Source organism: Etheostoma spectabile, unplaced genomic scaffold (genome assembly GCF_008692095.1).
Source record: "Etheostoma spectabile isolate EspeVRDwgs_2016 unplaced genomic scaffold, UIUC_Espe_1.0 scaffold00018856, whole genome shotgun sequence".
In the NCBI taxonomy this organism is placed as follows: Eukaryota; Metazoa; Chordata; class Actinopteri; order Perciformes; family Percidae; genus Etheostoma; species Etheostoma spectabile.
In genome coordinates, this window is record NW_022604521.1 from 177,140 (window position 1) to 194,332 (window position 17,193).

General features: G+C 40.7%; 1 protein-coding gene and 3 non-coding genes across 4 annotated transcripts; 2 read left to right on the plus strand and 2 right to left on the minus strand.

Moving 5' to 3' along the window:
* The first annotated feature begins 6,932 nt into the window (after nt 1-6,932).
* LOC116682810 (cystatin-POGU1-like) lies at nt 6,933-8,382 on the plus strand. The gene is given in 4 exon segments (XM_032509787.1): nt 6,933-7,222; nt 7,405-7,444; nt 7,447-7,535; nt 8,362-8,382. Coding segments are annotated over 4 exon segments (372 nt in total). The 5' UTR covers nt 6,933-7,000.
* A 3,357-nt stretch (nt 8,383-11,739) lies between these two features.
* trnal-uag (transfer RNA leucine (anticodon UAG)) lies at nt 11,740-11,821 on the minus strand. Its single transcript has one exon. It is a non-coding gene; the product is annotated as a tRNA-Leu (tRNA).
* Nucleotides 11,822-12,717: 896 nt separating this feature from the next.
* trnaa-ugc (transfer RNA alanine (anticodon UGC)) lies at nt 12,718-12,789 on the plus strand. The gene has a single exon. It is a non-coding gene; the product is annotated as a tRNA-Ala (tRNA).
* Nucleotides 12,790-16,178: 3,389 nt separating this feature from the next.
* Nucleotides 16,179-16,261, minus strand: trnal-cag (transfer RNA leucine (anticodon CAG)). The gene has a single exon. It is a non-coding gene; the product is annotated as a tRNA-Leu (tRNA).
* Between the last annotated feature and the right edge of the window lie 932 nt (nt 16,262-17,193).

The window sequence follows — 17,193 nt, forward strand, 5'->3', positions numbered from 1 at the left end:
CTGGGTCATGACAAAGCATCTAGGGTCAGTCTTAGCCTTTGTGTGAATACATAGGTCTCCACATACATTGTTTTTATTAAGATTGACGACCAAATTGTTAGTATTTCTGAAACTTTCCCAACCATTGCAATAGCTTTCATAGCCTCGTTGGCGCAGTAGGCAGCGCGTCAGTCTCATAATCTGAAGGTCGTGAGTTCAACCCTCACACGGAGCAGGTGTTTTAAAATAAAAAACACATCTGATGCTGAAAATGCAGTGACAGGTGATTGAACACTGGCACATATCACATACATGGAAGTTGTGATTCTGGTTATTTCTGAGATCAACAATCTCAGGAAGGCTTTTTTCAATCAATTGGGAAAAATGGGAATGCATACTCTTAATAAGTAGACTTCCAGAGTATTTGCATAACAAAGACACAAGCATGGGCGTTGTGATAGGATGGTGTCGTTCATCATTGTTTCTGAGATCAACAATAACTTCAGAAGTTTCGAATTCAATGCCTACCTATGGTTTCTTTCTAGGAGCGGTTCAAAATTACATTGCACTATTTTGTCTAATTGCTTAGGTCATAATATTTCCGAAGACTTAATTTCTTTCAGGTGGTTAATAGATATGGTCAAATGAAGCTTCATTAAGCTTTCTGAACAATGTTCTTCATTTCTGAACGCATTCACCCAGTAGTGTTTTATTATTGGTTGTACATCTGTGATTGCCCTAGAGGTCTCTCAGTCCAGCACCTCTCCCGCTCATCTTTGTTAGTTTTACACTGTCCAGCATAAATCACTGACACCATACCTCACACCCATCCATGCATACACACTCACCTCTGACTAAACTGACTACCACCATCATTGAATTATCATTTATTTTGTTGTAGTCATATAATCGCATTTCCTTCAACTTTGCACACGGTCTTTTGTCCTGGTTGTTTCATGAGGTCATGACAAAGCATCTAGGGTCGATCTTAGCCTTTGTGTGAGTACATAGGTTTCCAGAAACATTGTTTTTTATTGAGATCGAAGACCAAATAGTTAGTTTTTCCAAAATTTTCCCAACCATGTTATAGCTTTCATAGCCTCGTTGGCGCAGTAGGCAGCGCGTCAGTCTCATAATCTGAAGGTCGTGAGTTCAACCTTCACACGGGGCAGCTGCTTTAAAACAAAAAAAACACAACTGATGCTGAAAATACAGTGACATTCAGGTGGTTGAACACTGGCACTATCGCATGAATGGACTTCTTTGGTTATTTCTGAGATTGATACAATGAAAGGAATTATTTAAGAGTGGTAGCAAACCAATGAAAAGGGTTATAGAACATATGTGGTATGTCCTTGGACATACTATCCAAGCAGGGAGATGAGTACAGAGATTTGGGTGCTAGCAAGATGGATGTAGGTTGCCCATTGTTCATTTAGACTTACCAGCAACATTGTTATGATACAAACCTGCTTGAAAGATAGCGACAGTTCTATTTAAAGACTTGTGCATGGAACACACATGATATGGCAGTGTCTGAAGTGTTCAGACATGTCAAATGAACAACTTATCTAGCAGAATGTGTAACTCTACACCTGAACAGGGACTTGAACCCTGGACCCTCAGATTAAAAGTCTGGGTGCTCTACCAACTGAGCTATCCAGGCTTCTAAAGCTATTGGCTGTGGAAAAAAACAATCTGCTGAACTACAAACTATAGTGCAAGTAAATGAAGACCATTAAGCTGTTGCCATGATCACGGTCTTCTGGACAGCAGGAGGGTAGGCCATGATTTGCACATTGCCTGAGAACACCAAATGTTATTGCACAAACTGGTTGAAAATTGGCCAAAACGGTTAAAAAGCTCAAAGTCACAACTCATCATGGCCACTAGCAGACTGTGAACATACTGCAAACCTGCATGACAGATGCCAATAGCGAGCACTTCATACATATCCTAGAATAAACCTGTTGCCGTACCCGGGACTTGAGCTGTGGTTTTCTTTTTTGCTGAAAACGTTTATAGCCTAATGCAATTTTATGGCTACAGACAAATAAACTTTACTGCTAGTAGGTACAATAAAACACTCTCCCTCTCATCAGCTTCCTCTTGACGGGAAAAATCCACCAGATGACTTGCCATCCAAGCAGGGAGATGAGTACAGAGATTTGGGTGCTATCAACATGGATATAGGTTGGCCATGTTCATTTAGAGATAGCACCCGCATTGTTATGATGCAAACCTGCATGAGAAACAGCCACATTTCTTTTAAAGACTTGTGCATGTTACTTACATGATGCAACAGTGTCTGAAAGTGTTTAGAATTGCCAAAGTGTACAATCATTCCAGAACTCGGCCAATTTTGCTCGATTTAGCCTTAATTGTTTCTGGACATCTGTTCTTTTTAAACAGTTAAAAAGCAGGCCGGTTAGCTCAGATGGTTTGAGTGTGGTGCTAATAATGCTATGCACCCGCAGACACTTTAGGGGTGATAAAATCGCCAAACCCTACGCCCAACATCATCTATATCCACCTTGTGTATGCACAAATCGGCCATTGACGCAAAACAAGTCTCAATCTCTATAGCTCTGCTTTCCATGTCTTTTGTAGCAAGGCCAAAAACATACAGTTGAAAGGTTGTCTGCTCAGCAAGTGCAAATATGAGTCACAGGTAACTGATGTGCCTCACATTCAATCTATTTCCTTCAACAAAAGCTAACTGATAAACGATTGACTTGTTTTAAATGTCTGGGAATGTGGAACAGCTCCATGCTGACTACCTGAAATAAAACAAGGCCACATGCTGATTATTGGGGACTTGATTTGATGGATTTATTCTTCCTGTTGTGTCTCTGTTTGAACTTCTAATTTAAAGGTAAAGTCAGCATCCACTAAAGGTTGTGTTGTTGCTGCTGACAGACTCAGATCATTATTCTAAGTGTGTGACAACATTATGGGATGGATCAATACAGAGATAGACCTTTTAGTTAAAGAGGAACATCCTTTTAGTTTAGATCCTTTAGTTTCCAACCAGACCAGAGTGGTGATTGGAGGAACAGTGGAAAGATGAACCAAGACGGCTTTTCATAAATATATATTCTTTTTCTATTGACTATAGTTGTGTTTGTTATTAACAGAAATCAACCTGTCAACATTTCTATTCATCATAAAGTTCCGATGTTAAGTTTTTTACCGCCAGTTCAAAATGGAGCTGAACACGGAGGAGGATTCCTCCCTAACGGCCGCTCTGCTCTGCTTCGTGCCCCCGCTGTCCGGTAATAGTTAAAGCAGATAAAAACCTAAAGAACACTCAAAAGCTTCAAGATAAAACTTTCTTAAGAAGCTTCTTCAGGTTCAAGAGAAGGCCTGTTTCCAGCCAGACTATGAATTGATTCATGAAATCCCTGTCAATAAGGTGTGGTCAGTCCCATATGGTCTAGCGGTTAGGATTCCTGGTTTCACCCAGGTGGCCCCGGGTTCAACTCCTGGTATTTAGCTGGTGAAGATCTGCAGCAAGGTCAGTACTGTATAATCAGAGCTGTAGTGCCCTATGCCCTTACAAGCATGTGTCAAAAACCATATATGCTAATAACTAGACATGATATGCATCTCTATAATCAAACATCATAAAACTATAACTGGACAGGGTGGCGGGAAAACTTGAATCCTTACTGCCAGACTGGACTTATTGCTCTGTTTTATCAACAAGTGATGTATGTATTATGTGCCCTGTTCCTGGCATATCATATATATTTATGTATTCATAAAATCACTGTTATTATTCAACGTGTCAGTCCCATATGGTCTAGCAGTCTGGATTCTGCCTATATAACCTTTACACACATTATAAGGAGTCCTCTGGAGACTACAATCAGTACATCTGAGAAAGCTTTCAGTTAGTTTGATTTTACATTCATTTGGCCTAAGTGGTGTCCAGAAGGTCTTGGGGCTGCTCCTAAAGACTATAATAATAAGGAAAACCCTGGACCAATGGCAGATAACATGGAGTTAGAGCAGGTTGTTTGCTGGGAGAAACTGCATTGGCAACATTCAGATGAAGTAGAGAAGGACAGTTTTTATTCATGCAGGACTAGAGTTCGTCTTTGCCAGCTGGAAATTCTCGTACCGGGAGTTGAACCCACAACTTAACAACTTGTGGAACCAACCTTGAGTTGCTTAAAGATCGAGTTCCCGCTCATAAATCATCACTCAGGCACAGTCTCTGTGGCGCAATAGGTCAGCGCAGTCAGCTGTTAACCGAAGGATGGTGGTTCAATTCCACCCAGGGATGTTTGTTGCTTACATAGCCTGGTGTGAGCCAACTCTTGGATTTATCCTTCTGCAGAAGACCATAGAGCAGCCCAAGACAACCAAAGTGGCCCTACCTCACTTAGAAGGTACAGTTCTGCAAACCATGTACATATTAATCTTTACAGTCATTGGTATGCAGGTCACTTGATGAAATACATAAGGCGCAACCCAACAGTTTTGTGGGTGGCGTGCAACTGTATGTAATGTTCAAGCTTGTTGCTGTGACCAGGAAACCACCAGCAAAACGACTGATACATCATCAGTCAGCTATTGCCTCCCCAAGGAAGCTAGCATATACACACACACTTCCCATTCTTGTGAATGTGATTACACAGGACCCCCTGGAGGGAATTTCTGAGACATCAGGGCCTGTAGCTCAGTGATAGAGCGCACTTTCAGTCTCAATGCCCAGATGTATTTCAATATTTGAAGTGCACGTTGTATGCCCATGATGGTGGTATAGTGGTGAGCATAGCTGCCTTCCAAGCAGTTGACCTGGGTTTGATTCCCAGCCATCGCAGTAGCTTTCTTTGAGTGATGTTACTTGCTTTTTTTTTTACAAGAAGTCAGCAAAAAGGTTACTTTCCCAACCTGGTTTGATTAAACATTAGATCTTTTTGGGCTGCACGATTATGGCCAAAATGATAGATCAATATGGAGGTCACGATTAATTATCACAAGTATTTGTTGATTTTCTACTCCAAAGTGCTGGAAAGGAAGGTTTCACCATTCATTGAACCTCAGGTTAACAAGCTCAGCAAGGTGATTGATGGATGATTCTAATTACTTCACCAAGATCAGCCCAAATGACAGCTGCAAGACATCACCTTGGTTGCTTCCAGCTATGTAATAGATGCCAATGGCAGTGGGGGATTTGAACCCACGCCTCCAGAGAGACTGGAGCCTTAATCCAGCGCCTTAGACCAGTGATTCCCAAAGTGGGGGTCGGGACCCCCAGGGGGGTCGCGAGCCAGAGAGGGGGGGGGGCGAGTTGATTTCCAGAAATAAAATAAAAATTAAAAACAATTAGAAATAGCATAGAGTTAGCCATGATTTTAACACAAGATAAAACTAGTGGCTAAATTTAAAATAAAACCAAGCAACAAATAAAAAGGGAACAGCTGTTTTGATTTTCTTTCTTCCGAGTAGCGGTCTCCAACATTAACACTACAACTGCCGGATTCCAAAAAGTACTGGAACCAAGATTCTAAACTCTATAATCTGTCATGATAAATACCTAATTGCAATTTTAATGCAGGTATTGTGTTAGGATATCTTTAGAAAAATGAAATAACACCAAAATGTACAAGTTAACGTGTTTAATTATACACTTGAGTTGCCCAGGTGCTTCAATAACTCATACCATGGCATAGTAAAACGTAATTATTCCATTCACATCTGAAAAATATGGTATGTAAACATGCAAAAAACACCTAAAAGTATTTTCTTTGAACATTTATAACCTAACCTAACCTGTCACTGCCTCCGTGTTGGTGTCTGCTGTGGTGCGCATTGCTCCTCGGACCGCGCCCCCCCCCCCCCCCCCGCTGCTCGGACCGCGCCCCGCTCCCTTTCCTCCTCTAAACTCGTGTCTCAGCTCCTCTGCCAGTTCTGCCTGAACTTCCTCCAGACAATGTCCCTGCTGGTGCCCTCCTTGGAGAGGATGTGTGTGATTCCAGCCAGTTTGAGGATGTATAAAGTTGTATAAACACGTAGGCAGCCACCGGCCATCTAGCTCCGTGTACCGCTCCTTCCACAGAGCGAGCGCCCGGCGCTGCCTTCTGGTCCAGAACGGAGTCCATCCACGCCGTACTCATGGTGGTAGCCTGCGTTACCAACCCGGGCTTTACCTTCACCCCATCGCTGATGCCCACAGTTGTTACTCCAGACCGATTAAAACCAACACCACGAAATACCGAATACTGTATGGCCGAAATAGGTAAAAGGGATTTTTCTTTTTTTTGTCCTAGTGTGTAATGTATATAAAAACTATTTTAAATTAAAATATAGAGCTTTTTAACTTGCTGTGCTCCAAACATACTGCACATCCACCTCATTAGGTGAGATTAAGTTCAAATTAAGTAATGAGTAAATTACTGTAGAATAATGTCATGGCTGTTGTGTTATTTTGTGTCGTCAATATGCTCATGTTTGGATACGCCTGTAGTGCGTGCGCGGTTGCGCGCAATGTTTATAGTGGGGGGGGGGGTCGCGAGTCACTTGCACCGTTACTTTGGGGTCGCGGGCTGAAAGTTTTGGGAACCCCTGCTCTAGGCTATGCCCAACAGTTAGTGGCAGTAATGCAACAAGTTGTTATGCCAAACGCCAATATGACAGAAAAGAGGAACACACATCTGTTCACTCCCTATCTCACTCCCTATTAAGCCCCTTTGTACCAATCCGGAAGTTTCCCGAGACTGGGAGTTCTCCTTATTAGACATTTGCTGGCAGTCAGAAAAACAGTGTTATGATGGGGGCGGTCCCTGATATTCCCAGGTGGCACGAACGCACCAAAAGGACACCCACAGAGTCCTGGGGTGTGGTCTAATCAGCCAGATTAACTAGAAACACCTGTGTGGGTGTTCATCAACAGAAGGAAACAGGTGTGTGTATGTTTCTCTAGACGGTTTATTAGCTCGGCTTTGAACTAGTCCACTCAGAACCGATAACCGGACTCCTAATAGCTACAGCAGAACAACCTGTTGCGATCATGCTGTTTGTCTGGGTTTGCGTTTTTGTTTCTGCTTTCACCGGCCGCTTTGTAACTGGACAATCTCCTCCTCCTCTGCCTCCCGGTAGCCCACAAGAAGTCCCGGTGAACCGCACTGATGTTTTAGAAGCGGCGCAGTTTGCTGTGGTTGAATTCAACAAAGCCAACACAGAAGACATGTTTAATTACGCAATTCTGGACATTACATCGGCTCAAGTTCAGGTAACGTTAAACTTTATTTTTCTACTATGGAAGAGGATTAGGGCCAATGTCAAACTTGTTACTTAATCTCTGAACTCATGCGTTTTCTTCTTTTTGACATTGGCCTTAATCCTTACATATTCAATGACTTGTGTTGTCTTATTGGTGCTCACATGTCTGAGTCCTGTTTACTGTAACTTTAGGTTGTCCAAGGTTTGAACTACTTCCTGGAAATGCTCCTGGACGTACAACGTGCAAGACCGGCAACACTGCTGCTATCAAAGGCAACGCTGCTGCTAGCGACTGTGATTCCAACTCTGAAGCCAAGGCAAGTGTAAGACTTCAGGTTGTGTTTGAAACTCCGGGAGAAACACACCTTAAAGCCCAACAAAGGTTTGCCCCAGTGCATCAATGTCAATGTTAAACAAGATGCACTAGTTGTTTGCTTTTTATATTTCAGGAACTTAAATGCACCTTCTCCGTTAATGTAATCCTTTGGGAAGATTCACGAGTCCTTTTTCAAAAGGAATGTAAAGTCAACCACTGATTTGACTGACGTTGTGAATAAACTTATTGAACTGGGTTTCTGTGCCAATATTTATTAAAATGGGCCACTATAAACCAGGGCTGTCATTGGCTCACAGATATGCCACTTCTGACTTGAGTCACACATTCCAGTAAGTGACTAGGCAAGCTTGTCTGTGCTGTAACTGCCGCTAAATGGAGACGAGACTACACCGCCACAGTTCTAGGGACTCTGCATCTTAGAGATTCCACTACCTAGACAAGAAATACACATTTGTATATATTTTGCTGTTGGAAGGTTTAATTTCAACTCTGTGGGATTAAAACTCATGACTAGTCTGAATATTTAGTTAGCTGTTAATGCCCCACCTGGTGGGCATGGTGTGAGTCTAAAGCACGACTGAATTGGGAACTAGAGATGCACGCTGGAATCTTACTGTAGCTAACGAGCCAACAGCGGCTCCTGCTGTAACGCTCTGCTTGTGTCAGATACATAGCTGATAAATGGAGATGCAACCAGTCTGCAGAAGGACTCTTCATTGAGGCCCAACTTGTCCAGACCACTAATACTTTTAAAGTTCAATTTTTTCCCTTTTGTGTTCTCGACCGACCTTCAGACCCTTTCTCTGTTCCAGGTTCCAAACTTGGTTATGTAAAAACCATTCCCAGTCTAATGTGTTTGTTTTTTTTCAACTACTTGACGATTCCCCTATAAATTAAGTACGACCCTGTTGAGAACCCCTGAGCTACTGTACTCAAACACATTTCATTGTGGGAAGGCTGTTCTATTTAGTTCTTTTCATTCCATACATTCTTATACTCTGTCACTTCTGTGTTCTTTCAGTTATTTAAACCATTCAAATCTTCAGCTCTTTAAGAAAAACATGTACATTTAAAGTCCTTGTTGTGCTGTCCATCAGATTACCACAGGAGGTAATATCTTCTGCAGCTCTTTTAAAGACTCTACCATAATACCTGCTGGAGATGCCAGGTCCTCATACATGTAAAGCATGCGCTCTACCACTGAGCTACATCCCCTGAAGATCTTCAGATTTTTTTGACTTTTTTCTGAGAGACTTATCTTTATTAATCCTTTTGGGATGAAATATCACTGAATAAAGAAAAAACCTGGGTAAAACATGTAATGTTAACGTGTATATGGCTTCAAAACCTGTAAATGCAACTGCAGTGGCTGGAAATCAAACCTGGGCAAAATGATTTCACTGCTATGGTATAAATCATAGTCGAAAAGTAACACACCTGTTGCCTTTCTGCTGGTCAATACAATGTTCACTGCTAATCTTGTAACACAGACTGAAAATAAATGCTAAGAAAGGCATTCATGGAGACAAGTGGCTTCCTGTACCTATGAGATAACACAATATTGTCAATGAAGGCGTTTTTTTTTTTTATACTGTGATGAGTCATCGGTTTGCTACCACCCTTAAAGAATGCCTTTTGTTGTCTCAATGTCAGAAATAACAAAGAATCACAACTTCCATTCATGTGCTTGTACCAGTGTTCAACCACCTGAAAGTCACTATTTTCAGCATCAGTTGTGTTTTTTTTGTTTAAAAAAAAAAAAAAAAATCGTAAAAACTAACAATTTGGTCTTTAATCTTAATAAAAACAATGTATGTGGAGACCTATGTACTCCACATACATTGGCGAACTTTGCGTAGGAATCGGCCTACACCGGTTTTAGGTAGTATGCACGTTTCAGACATGAGGGCCAATGTGAGCACAAAGATTTCTTGAAAAAAGGTTTGTACTTTAAAGTTCTATTTTTTTTTCCGATTCTTCTGGTCACACTTGGCACTATTTCATAACTTTTGTCTGTAGTTCTCTATTCTGTCAGGGCTTAACTCTATCTCCCCCGCCTCTTTTTTTTGTTTCTTGTTATGTCTTTGCAAGAAGTCTTATGCTTTTGGGTCGTCTGTCCATCCGTCAGGCCAAAGAAACAGATACCAGCATGTAACTCTGCAAATCAGTGGCTCACCCTGGCCGCCATCAAAGATGCCATTTGGACCTCCAGAAACTTTCTGGTAAGAAAGCACATGCAGATCCCATTCCCTCAAAACGTGAATCACAGATTTTCCAGCACCTGGACTTGATCAGACTGGGAATATGCCAAAGAGATGTTCACAAGTTCAGCCGAGGTAAATGCTTGGCCCACATTCACACAGACCTAGAACTACTCACTTAATGCTGGTTACAATATTCTAAAATAAAAAATGTCCATGCAAAATTGCAAAGAGTGAAGGGTGTTGATAACATTTTTTAACAAGGTATTGGCTCATTATTGCTTCAGTAGAATCCTTCAAGACTCTTCAAGAAGCAGGAAGCTCACATAAATGATAGTTATAAGGTCTACCAAATGTTTAACTTTGCTTAGGGTGCGCTAGGTCCTGGATGGGACTACTTTGCCTTTCGAGATACTGACTAGTCACATTCACTTGATGGAAAAATGCTAATAAGATGTTTTTAAGTGGCTCGTATGATTCTTACTTTGGGTGCGAGAGGTTGTGGGTTAAACTCCTAGACAAGCCCTGAAGGCAGGAGCTGTTACAAACCTAATCCGTAATTTACTGTCCAGTTTATCGTTAATTTAACACAGATGAGGAGGAAGCAAAATTGTAGTACAGCACGTTGGCAATTTTTCATATCCTGCTTCAACTGCACACAATGGAAACATTTTTAAATGTTTTGTGTCAAAAGTAGTCTTTTGTCCAATATAATCAGAAAGCTCAATTTGGCAGTGGAGCCATAAAAACACTACATGCCAAACAAACTACTTAACAATTGCCTTTCTAGTCACTGACTGATCACATGTACTTGATGCAAAATTGCTAATTGCTGAGAATGGCTTTACTGAGTTCATTGGTCTAGGGGTATGACTCTCGCGTTGGGTGTAGGAGATCGCAGGTTCAACTCCCGGACGAAACAAGCAGGACATGACTCTCCTTGTTCATTGGTCTAGGGTTTATGATTCTTGCTTAGGGTGCGATAGGTCCTGGATGAGACTACTTTGCATAGAAGTGGAGGCATGGATTGAATAATCTTGTTTATGTATTGAAAGTGATGGAAAAGAGAGTGTCATACGTGACGCAAATTCATCAAAATACTACTATCACTTCTTAGCTTTCCAGCCACTGTATTTATCAATGTACGATCATTCTTACGCTCTGATTGGTGTGATACGAACATTTCATGAATCTCACGTAAAGCCTGTTGTAAAAGGATTTCTGCGCTCATATCATGTTATGTCTCGGCAAGAAGTATTATGCTTTTGGGTCGTCTGTCCATCTCTACATCAGAATCAGAAATTCTTTATTGATCCCTGAAGGGAAACTCTGGAAAAAAAGTTCTCCTTCAAGCCAGATTTGAACCAGCGACCTAAGGATTTCAACTTTATGCCTCTACAGTCCTCCGCTCTACCAACTGAGCTATCGAAGAAAGCTAGCGTTACCACATGAACTTCCCACTCTTGTGATTGTGATAACACAGGACCCCCCCTGGAGGTGCTTTCAGTGATAGAGTGCATTTCCAGTCTCAATACCCAGATGTATTACAAGATTTGAAGTGAACATTGTATTGCCAGCGATGGTGGTATAGCGGTGAGCATAGCTGCCTTCCAAGCAGTCGACCTGGGTTTGATTCCCAGCCATCGCAGTAGCTTTCTTTGAGTGATGTTACTTTCTTTTTTAACAAGAAGTCAGCAGAAGGGTTACTTGCCCAACCTGGTTTGATAAAATCTATTTGAGCTGCACCATTATGGCCAAAATGATAACGACAATTAGAAATCACAATTAACTATCGCTATTATTTGTTGATTTTCTACTCCAAAGTGCTGGAAAGGAAGGTTTCACCAATTGTTTAAACTCAGGTTAACAAGGAACAATCTCAGCAAGGTGATTGATGGATGATTCTAGTTATTTCACCAAGTTCAGCTTAAATGACACCACAAGTAGGAAACCACATCGGTGGGCTTCCAGCTATGTAATATATGCAAATGGAAGCGGTGGGATTTGAACCCACACCTCCAGAGAGACTGGAGCCTAAATTCAGCGCCTTAGACCACTCAGCCACACTACCTGCAAATATAAAATCGCCACATCGTGACAAACACAGGCACCCTAACTAATGTTATGCTTGTTAATGTTATTGGAAAAAAAACCTTTGCAAGGAAAAAGCCAATACTTTTTTCAAAAACTGCCAATATTACTATTAAAAATGTTATCACACTTTATCATTTTTCTCTGGCATTGATTTTAGAATATTATAACCAGCATTAAGTAAGTAGGTTTAGGTCTGTGTGAATATGGGCGAGCATTTACCTGGGCTGAATTTATGAACATCTTCTTTTGCATATTCACTGTAAAGAGCCATTACTCCTCCAACTGCCAACTATTGTTCCAGAGACAATAGGATATACAGTTTTAGATTGCAAGGTAACTGTCCAAGACCAAAGACTACACGGAAATACCTCAAGTGATCAAAACAGTTTGTCAAAATTCGCAGCACAGATATAAAACCACTCTTTAAATATGTTCATGTACCATTCAAAAACAAAAGTACAATCATGATTTCTATGGTCCCCATAGAAATCTTAACCGATCAGAAAATTAACTGAACACTGAAGGAAGTATACTCCTGTTAGGGATCTGGGGCTTTAAAACAACACCCTACATAGTTTGTGGCTTCATGAACAATATTGTATTATCTCATAGGTACTGGAATCCACCCGTCTCCACTAATGCATTTCTCAATGCCCAGATGTGTTGCAAGATTTGCAGTGAGTGTTGTATTGTGCAGCAGAAAGGCAACAGATGTGTTACTTTTTGACTAGATTTGTACCATGGCCAAGCTTCAATTTCCAGCCACCGCCACGTTTTGAAACCATATACAACATAAATATTACATACTTCACCCAGGTTTCTTCTCTTATTCAATGATCTCAGAAAAAGTAAAAAAAAAACTGAAAATTATAAGGGGATGTAGCTCAGTGGTAGAGCGCATGCTTTGCATGTATGAGGCCCTGGGTTCAATCCCCGGCATCTCCAATAAGTGTTATTGCTGCAGAAGCTCTTATTCTGAAGGAAAAGGACTAAAAGTGTTCATGATGATTAATGCAAAAATCAATCTCAATGTCCAGATGTGTTGCAAGAATTGCAGGGAGCATTGCCCAGTGATGGTGGTATAGTGGTGAGCATAGCTGCCTTCCAAGCAGTTGACCTGTGACGGATTCTCAGCCATTGCAGTAGCAGGGTCTTCTTGGCCTTTCTTTTAATTGTCCTTGTCGGTCCATCATGTGCAGTCGCTGGCGTCCTGACATTACGCTCTAAAAATGAGAAAAACATCAATTTGTTGTGAATTATAGCTGCTAAATGTTTTTAATTGTTTTTTTTATTATTCCACAGTACTGATCACAGTGTGATTTTCCTTGATCTCACACTAACCTCGGATTCTCCTTAGGGTCGGAGAAACAAGAGTCTTTGCACAATCTTTCTTCATGATAATGTTAAACAAGGTTCCAACACGATAACTTCAGAGTAAGGAGTGAATGTAGATCCAACCCTTCAACACTTAAGTTTCTTAAGAATGAGCTTCCCACTGTGTGTGTGTGTGTGTGTGTGTGTGTGCCTGTGTGTGTGTTTGGTGTGTGTGTTGTAAAGGTAAGGGACCGGAACACCAACTGTGATGACATGTTCCATCATAAGGAAACGTCAGTGACATCACAAAGACGTGTTCTGGAATATGCAAATTAGAGTTCCGAATAGATTGTGTATGTGTGTGTGTATATTTGAATAGGTAAAGGTATAGATATACACAGATTTATCACTTTTTAAAACCTATTTAAGACCTTTCTGTGTACCAGAAACAGCTATAAAGTAGCTAGCGCTGAACCAACCAGACTCCATTTAAAAAACAGTACTTTTAGCGTGTATAGAACCAACATAATTTCACATGTAAATCGGTAAAGTATGTGTTTATTTCAACAAACACTAGATTTATACATGTTTGGGAAGTTGTAGAGAAGACCAAAATGGCTTTTCATAGTTTTATTTGGTTTCTGTTGCGTTTGAATGAAGTGTGTTGTACTATCCTAAAATTACTATTTATTTACATGGAGTCTGGTGGGTTTAGTGATGTGAGCCTTAATAGACTGTATATAAATAAAATACCCCAGTTTTGCTAAATTTTTAAATACATACAGTTTTGTTTTAATGATGAAGTGTTAAGTGTCTTAACCCTTCAAGATAAATAACCTTTTATAACCTATTTAAGGTCTTTCTGTTCCACAGAAACAGCTACGACGTAGCTAGCACTAAACCAACCAAACTCCATTTAAAAAAACAGTACTTTTAGTGTGTATACTTGTGTGTGAGAGAGAGAAAATGTGTGAGTGTGTGTGTGTGTGTGTTTGTTTGTGTGCGTGTGTGTGTTCGTGTATGTGACTGATTGTGTGTGTGTGTGTGTGTGTGAGACAGCAAAGTCTCTGATTGGTGGAGACTGTTGCCATGCTAATACTCTGTAACTTTACGAATTCATTTCATCATTAATATTTAAACACTAACTGAATAGACAGGTTTATTTCTTCTAAACGTTTTGTTTAGATATTGATAGTTACATTATAAATTGATAAAAAGAACTTTTATATAAAAGATTGATTTTGATTTTTTAAAAGAATTTCTCACTAATTTAAAAATATTCAACATAATTTTTTTTTTTTTTAAGATTATTTTTTTGGGCATTTTAGGCCTTTAATAACAGGACAGTTGAGGATTTGAAAGGGGAGAGAGAGGGGGAGTGACATGCAGCAAAGGGCCGCAGGCCGGATTTGAACCCGGGCCGGCTGCGTCGAGGAGTAAACCTCTACATATGGGCACCCGCTCTAACCACTGAGCTATCTGGGTGCCCAATATTCAACATAATTATATCAAACTACACTGTATCATTTCTTAGCTAAGTACTACATCAGTGAAACCCAAGTTACATATTTAAAAGACACAAAAATGCATTCATCACATATACAGTGGTATACAGTTCTGGCCTGGACATTTCTGATCACACCATCTACAGTAACAGGACATTTATGTTGTTTTCAACAAAGTTCAACCTGAAAATCTGCCTGAATGTACAAGTTACAGTTGGTTATATCCTATTGTCTCTGGAACGATAGTTGGCAGTTGGAGGAGTAATGGCTCTTTACAGTGAATACGCAAAAGAAGATGTTCACAAATTCAGCCCAGGTAAATGCTCAGCCCATATTCACACAGACCTAAACCTCCTCACTCAATGCTGGTTACGATATTCTAATAATCAATGTCAGAGAAAAATGACAAAGTGTGATAACATTTTAAAACCCTTGAATTGTCCTTCGGGTCCCCGGGACCAATGCAGTTTGACCCATCGTGCTGTCCTTTGGGTCACGGGATCCGTGCGGATGCCCTTTGGGTCACGGGGACCCATGGCATTGTCTTTTTAGGTCATAGGGTCCCGTGGCGATGTCCTTTGGGTCACAGGAACCCGTGGCATTGTTCGTCGGGTAACAGGGACCCATGGCATTGTCCTTTGGGTCATGGGGACCCGTGGCATTGTCCTTTTAGGTCACAGTGTCCCGTGGCATTGTCCCTCGGGTAACAGGGACCCGTGGCATTGTCCCTCGGGTAACAGGGACCAGTGGTGATGTCCTTTGGGTCAAGGGGACCCGTGGCATTGTCCTTTGGGTCACCGGGACCCGTGACGTTGTTCTCAGGAGAGGTGAAAAAAATCAGCCGTTCAACTTTCCACATGTAGTTTAAAATAAGCTTACAGGTTTAATGTCCTTTAAACATTTACAGTAAATTATGAATGATACATTTCTCCACAGGGCATGCAAGAAAACTTGTTTCATCAGTATCTGTAGACAGACAGTGTTTGTAGACATCTAATATTTTATCAAATTATGTTGGCTGAGTAACCTTTCTGGTTACTTCTTGACCAATAAAGCAAGTAACCACACAATGAAAACTGTGATGGCTGGGAATAAAACCCAGGTCAACTGCTTGGAAGGAAGCTATGCTCACCACTATACCACCATCGCTGGGCAACACACTGCCCTTATTTTCGTTTTTATTAAATGAAAGCATTAAAATAAATTTCCAAAAGATGATTTTTTTAATTTTTCTTTATAGTCAACTTCAGCATGGATTCCTAAACGCATGCATACTACTGTATGCATGTATACCTGCATGCATTTCAAAATGTAGGCCAAGTATGTGTTAAAAAAAAGAATTTGACAATCACAGTAAGTAATTTTACATGTGTTGACAATAAAGATGCTCACAAAACACTGTACTTGCACTTGTGCTTCTCGTGCACATTCATGTCCTCTTAAATACAACGAACTGCTAAGTTCTTTATTTCCAATATCAACTCTCAAATATTATTTCCAAACGAAAAAAAATGTTGTCAGAAGTGGGATTTGAACCCACGCCTCCAGTGGAGACTGCGACCTGAACGCAGCGCCTTGGACCGCTCAGCCATCCTGACTGATCCAACAGATGTTCAGTGGGACCTGTTTGAAAAATTATAATATAGTGAATTAACATGTCATTATATAGTAGGTTCTCAGTCATCCATGTCATAGTTAACAAGGGAAGGTTTCTCAACTGTCAGCCCAAATATATGGGCTACTGTCCAGCGATGGTGGTATAGTGGTGAGCAGAGCTTCCTTCCAAGCAGTTGACCTGGGTTAGATTCCCAGACATTTCGGTAGTTATTTTTGAGGGATTTTACTTGCTTTATTTGTCAAGAAGTAACCAGAAAGGTTACTTGTCCAACCCGGTTTGATAAAACATTAGATCTGTGTTATGGTACAAATATTGGAGCATATCAATCAATCAAGCTGCCTCCAAGAGGATCCACAGACACAGGCAGAACACCACGATTTGCACTTTGCCCGTGTCTGGTAACTACTACTAACCAATTTAAAAGTTTAGTGAAGTGTTACTTCAAAGATACTGTGTTACAAGATTTGCAGTGAACATTGTATTGTCCAGCAGACAAGTAGTATGGCAGTCGAGATGATTGAAAATGAACACAACGGAGATCCCAGAGACTCGGCAGAAAAGCAGCAAGACATTCCCGATCACCCTTGGCCTTATCTGAAAGAGATGTTTGACATAGTAGGCATCAAGAATGACTCCTGGCGAATGTGCTGCAAATTGTGCCAACCAAAACACCATGTACTGCTGGCTTTCAAGAATTCACCATCGAATTTGAAAAAGCATATAGAGGTAAATGCATATTTTTGTTGTTATCAAAAGTTATTTGTTGTTTGTTGTCTTTATTAAGTGTATGTTAATGGTCAGTTATATTTGTTCTCCTGCTAGCTATCAATGACCATGCCTTGGTGCTCTAGCATTTATTAGCAAGTAACTCAAGTGACGTTAGCTAGGTTAGCAAGCGTTCACTTTATTTGA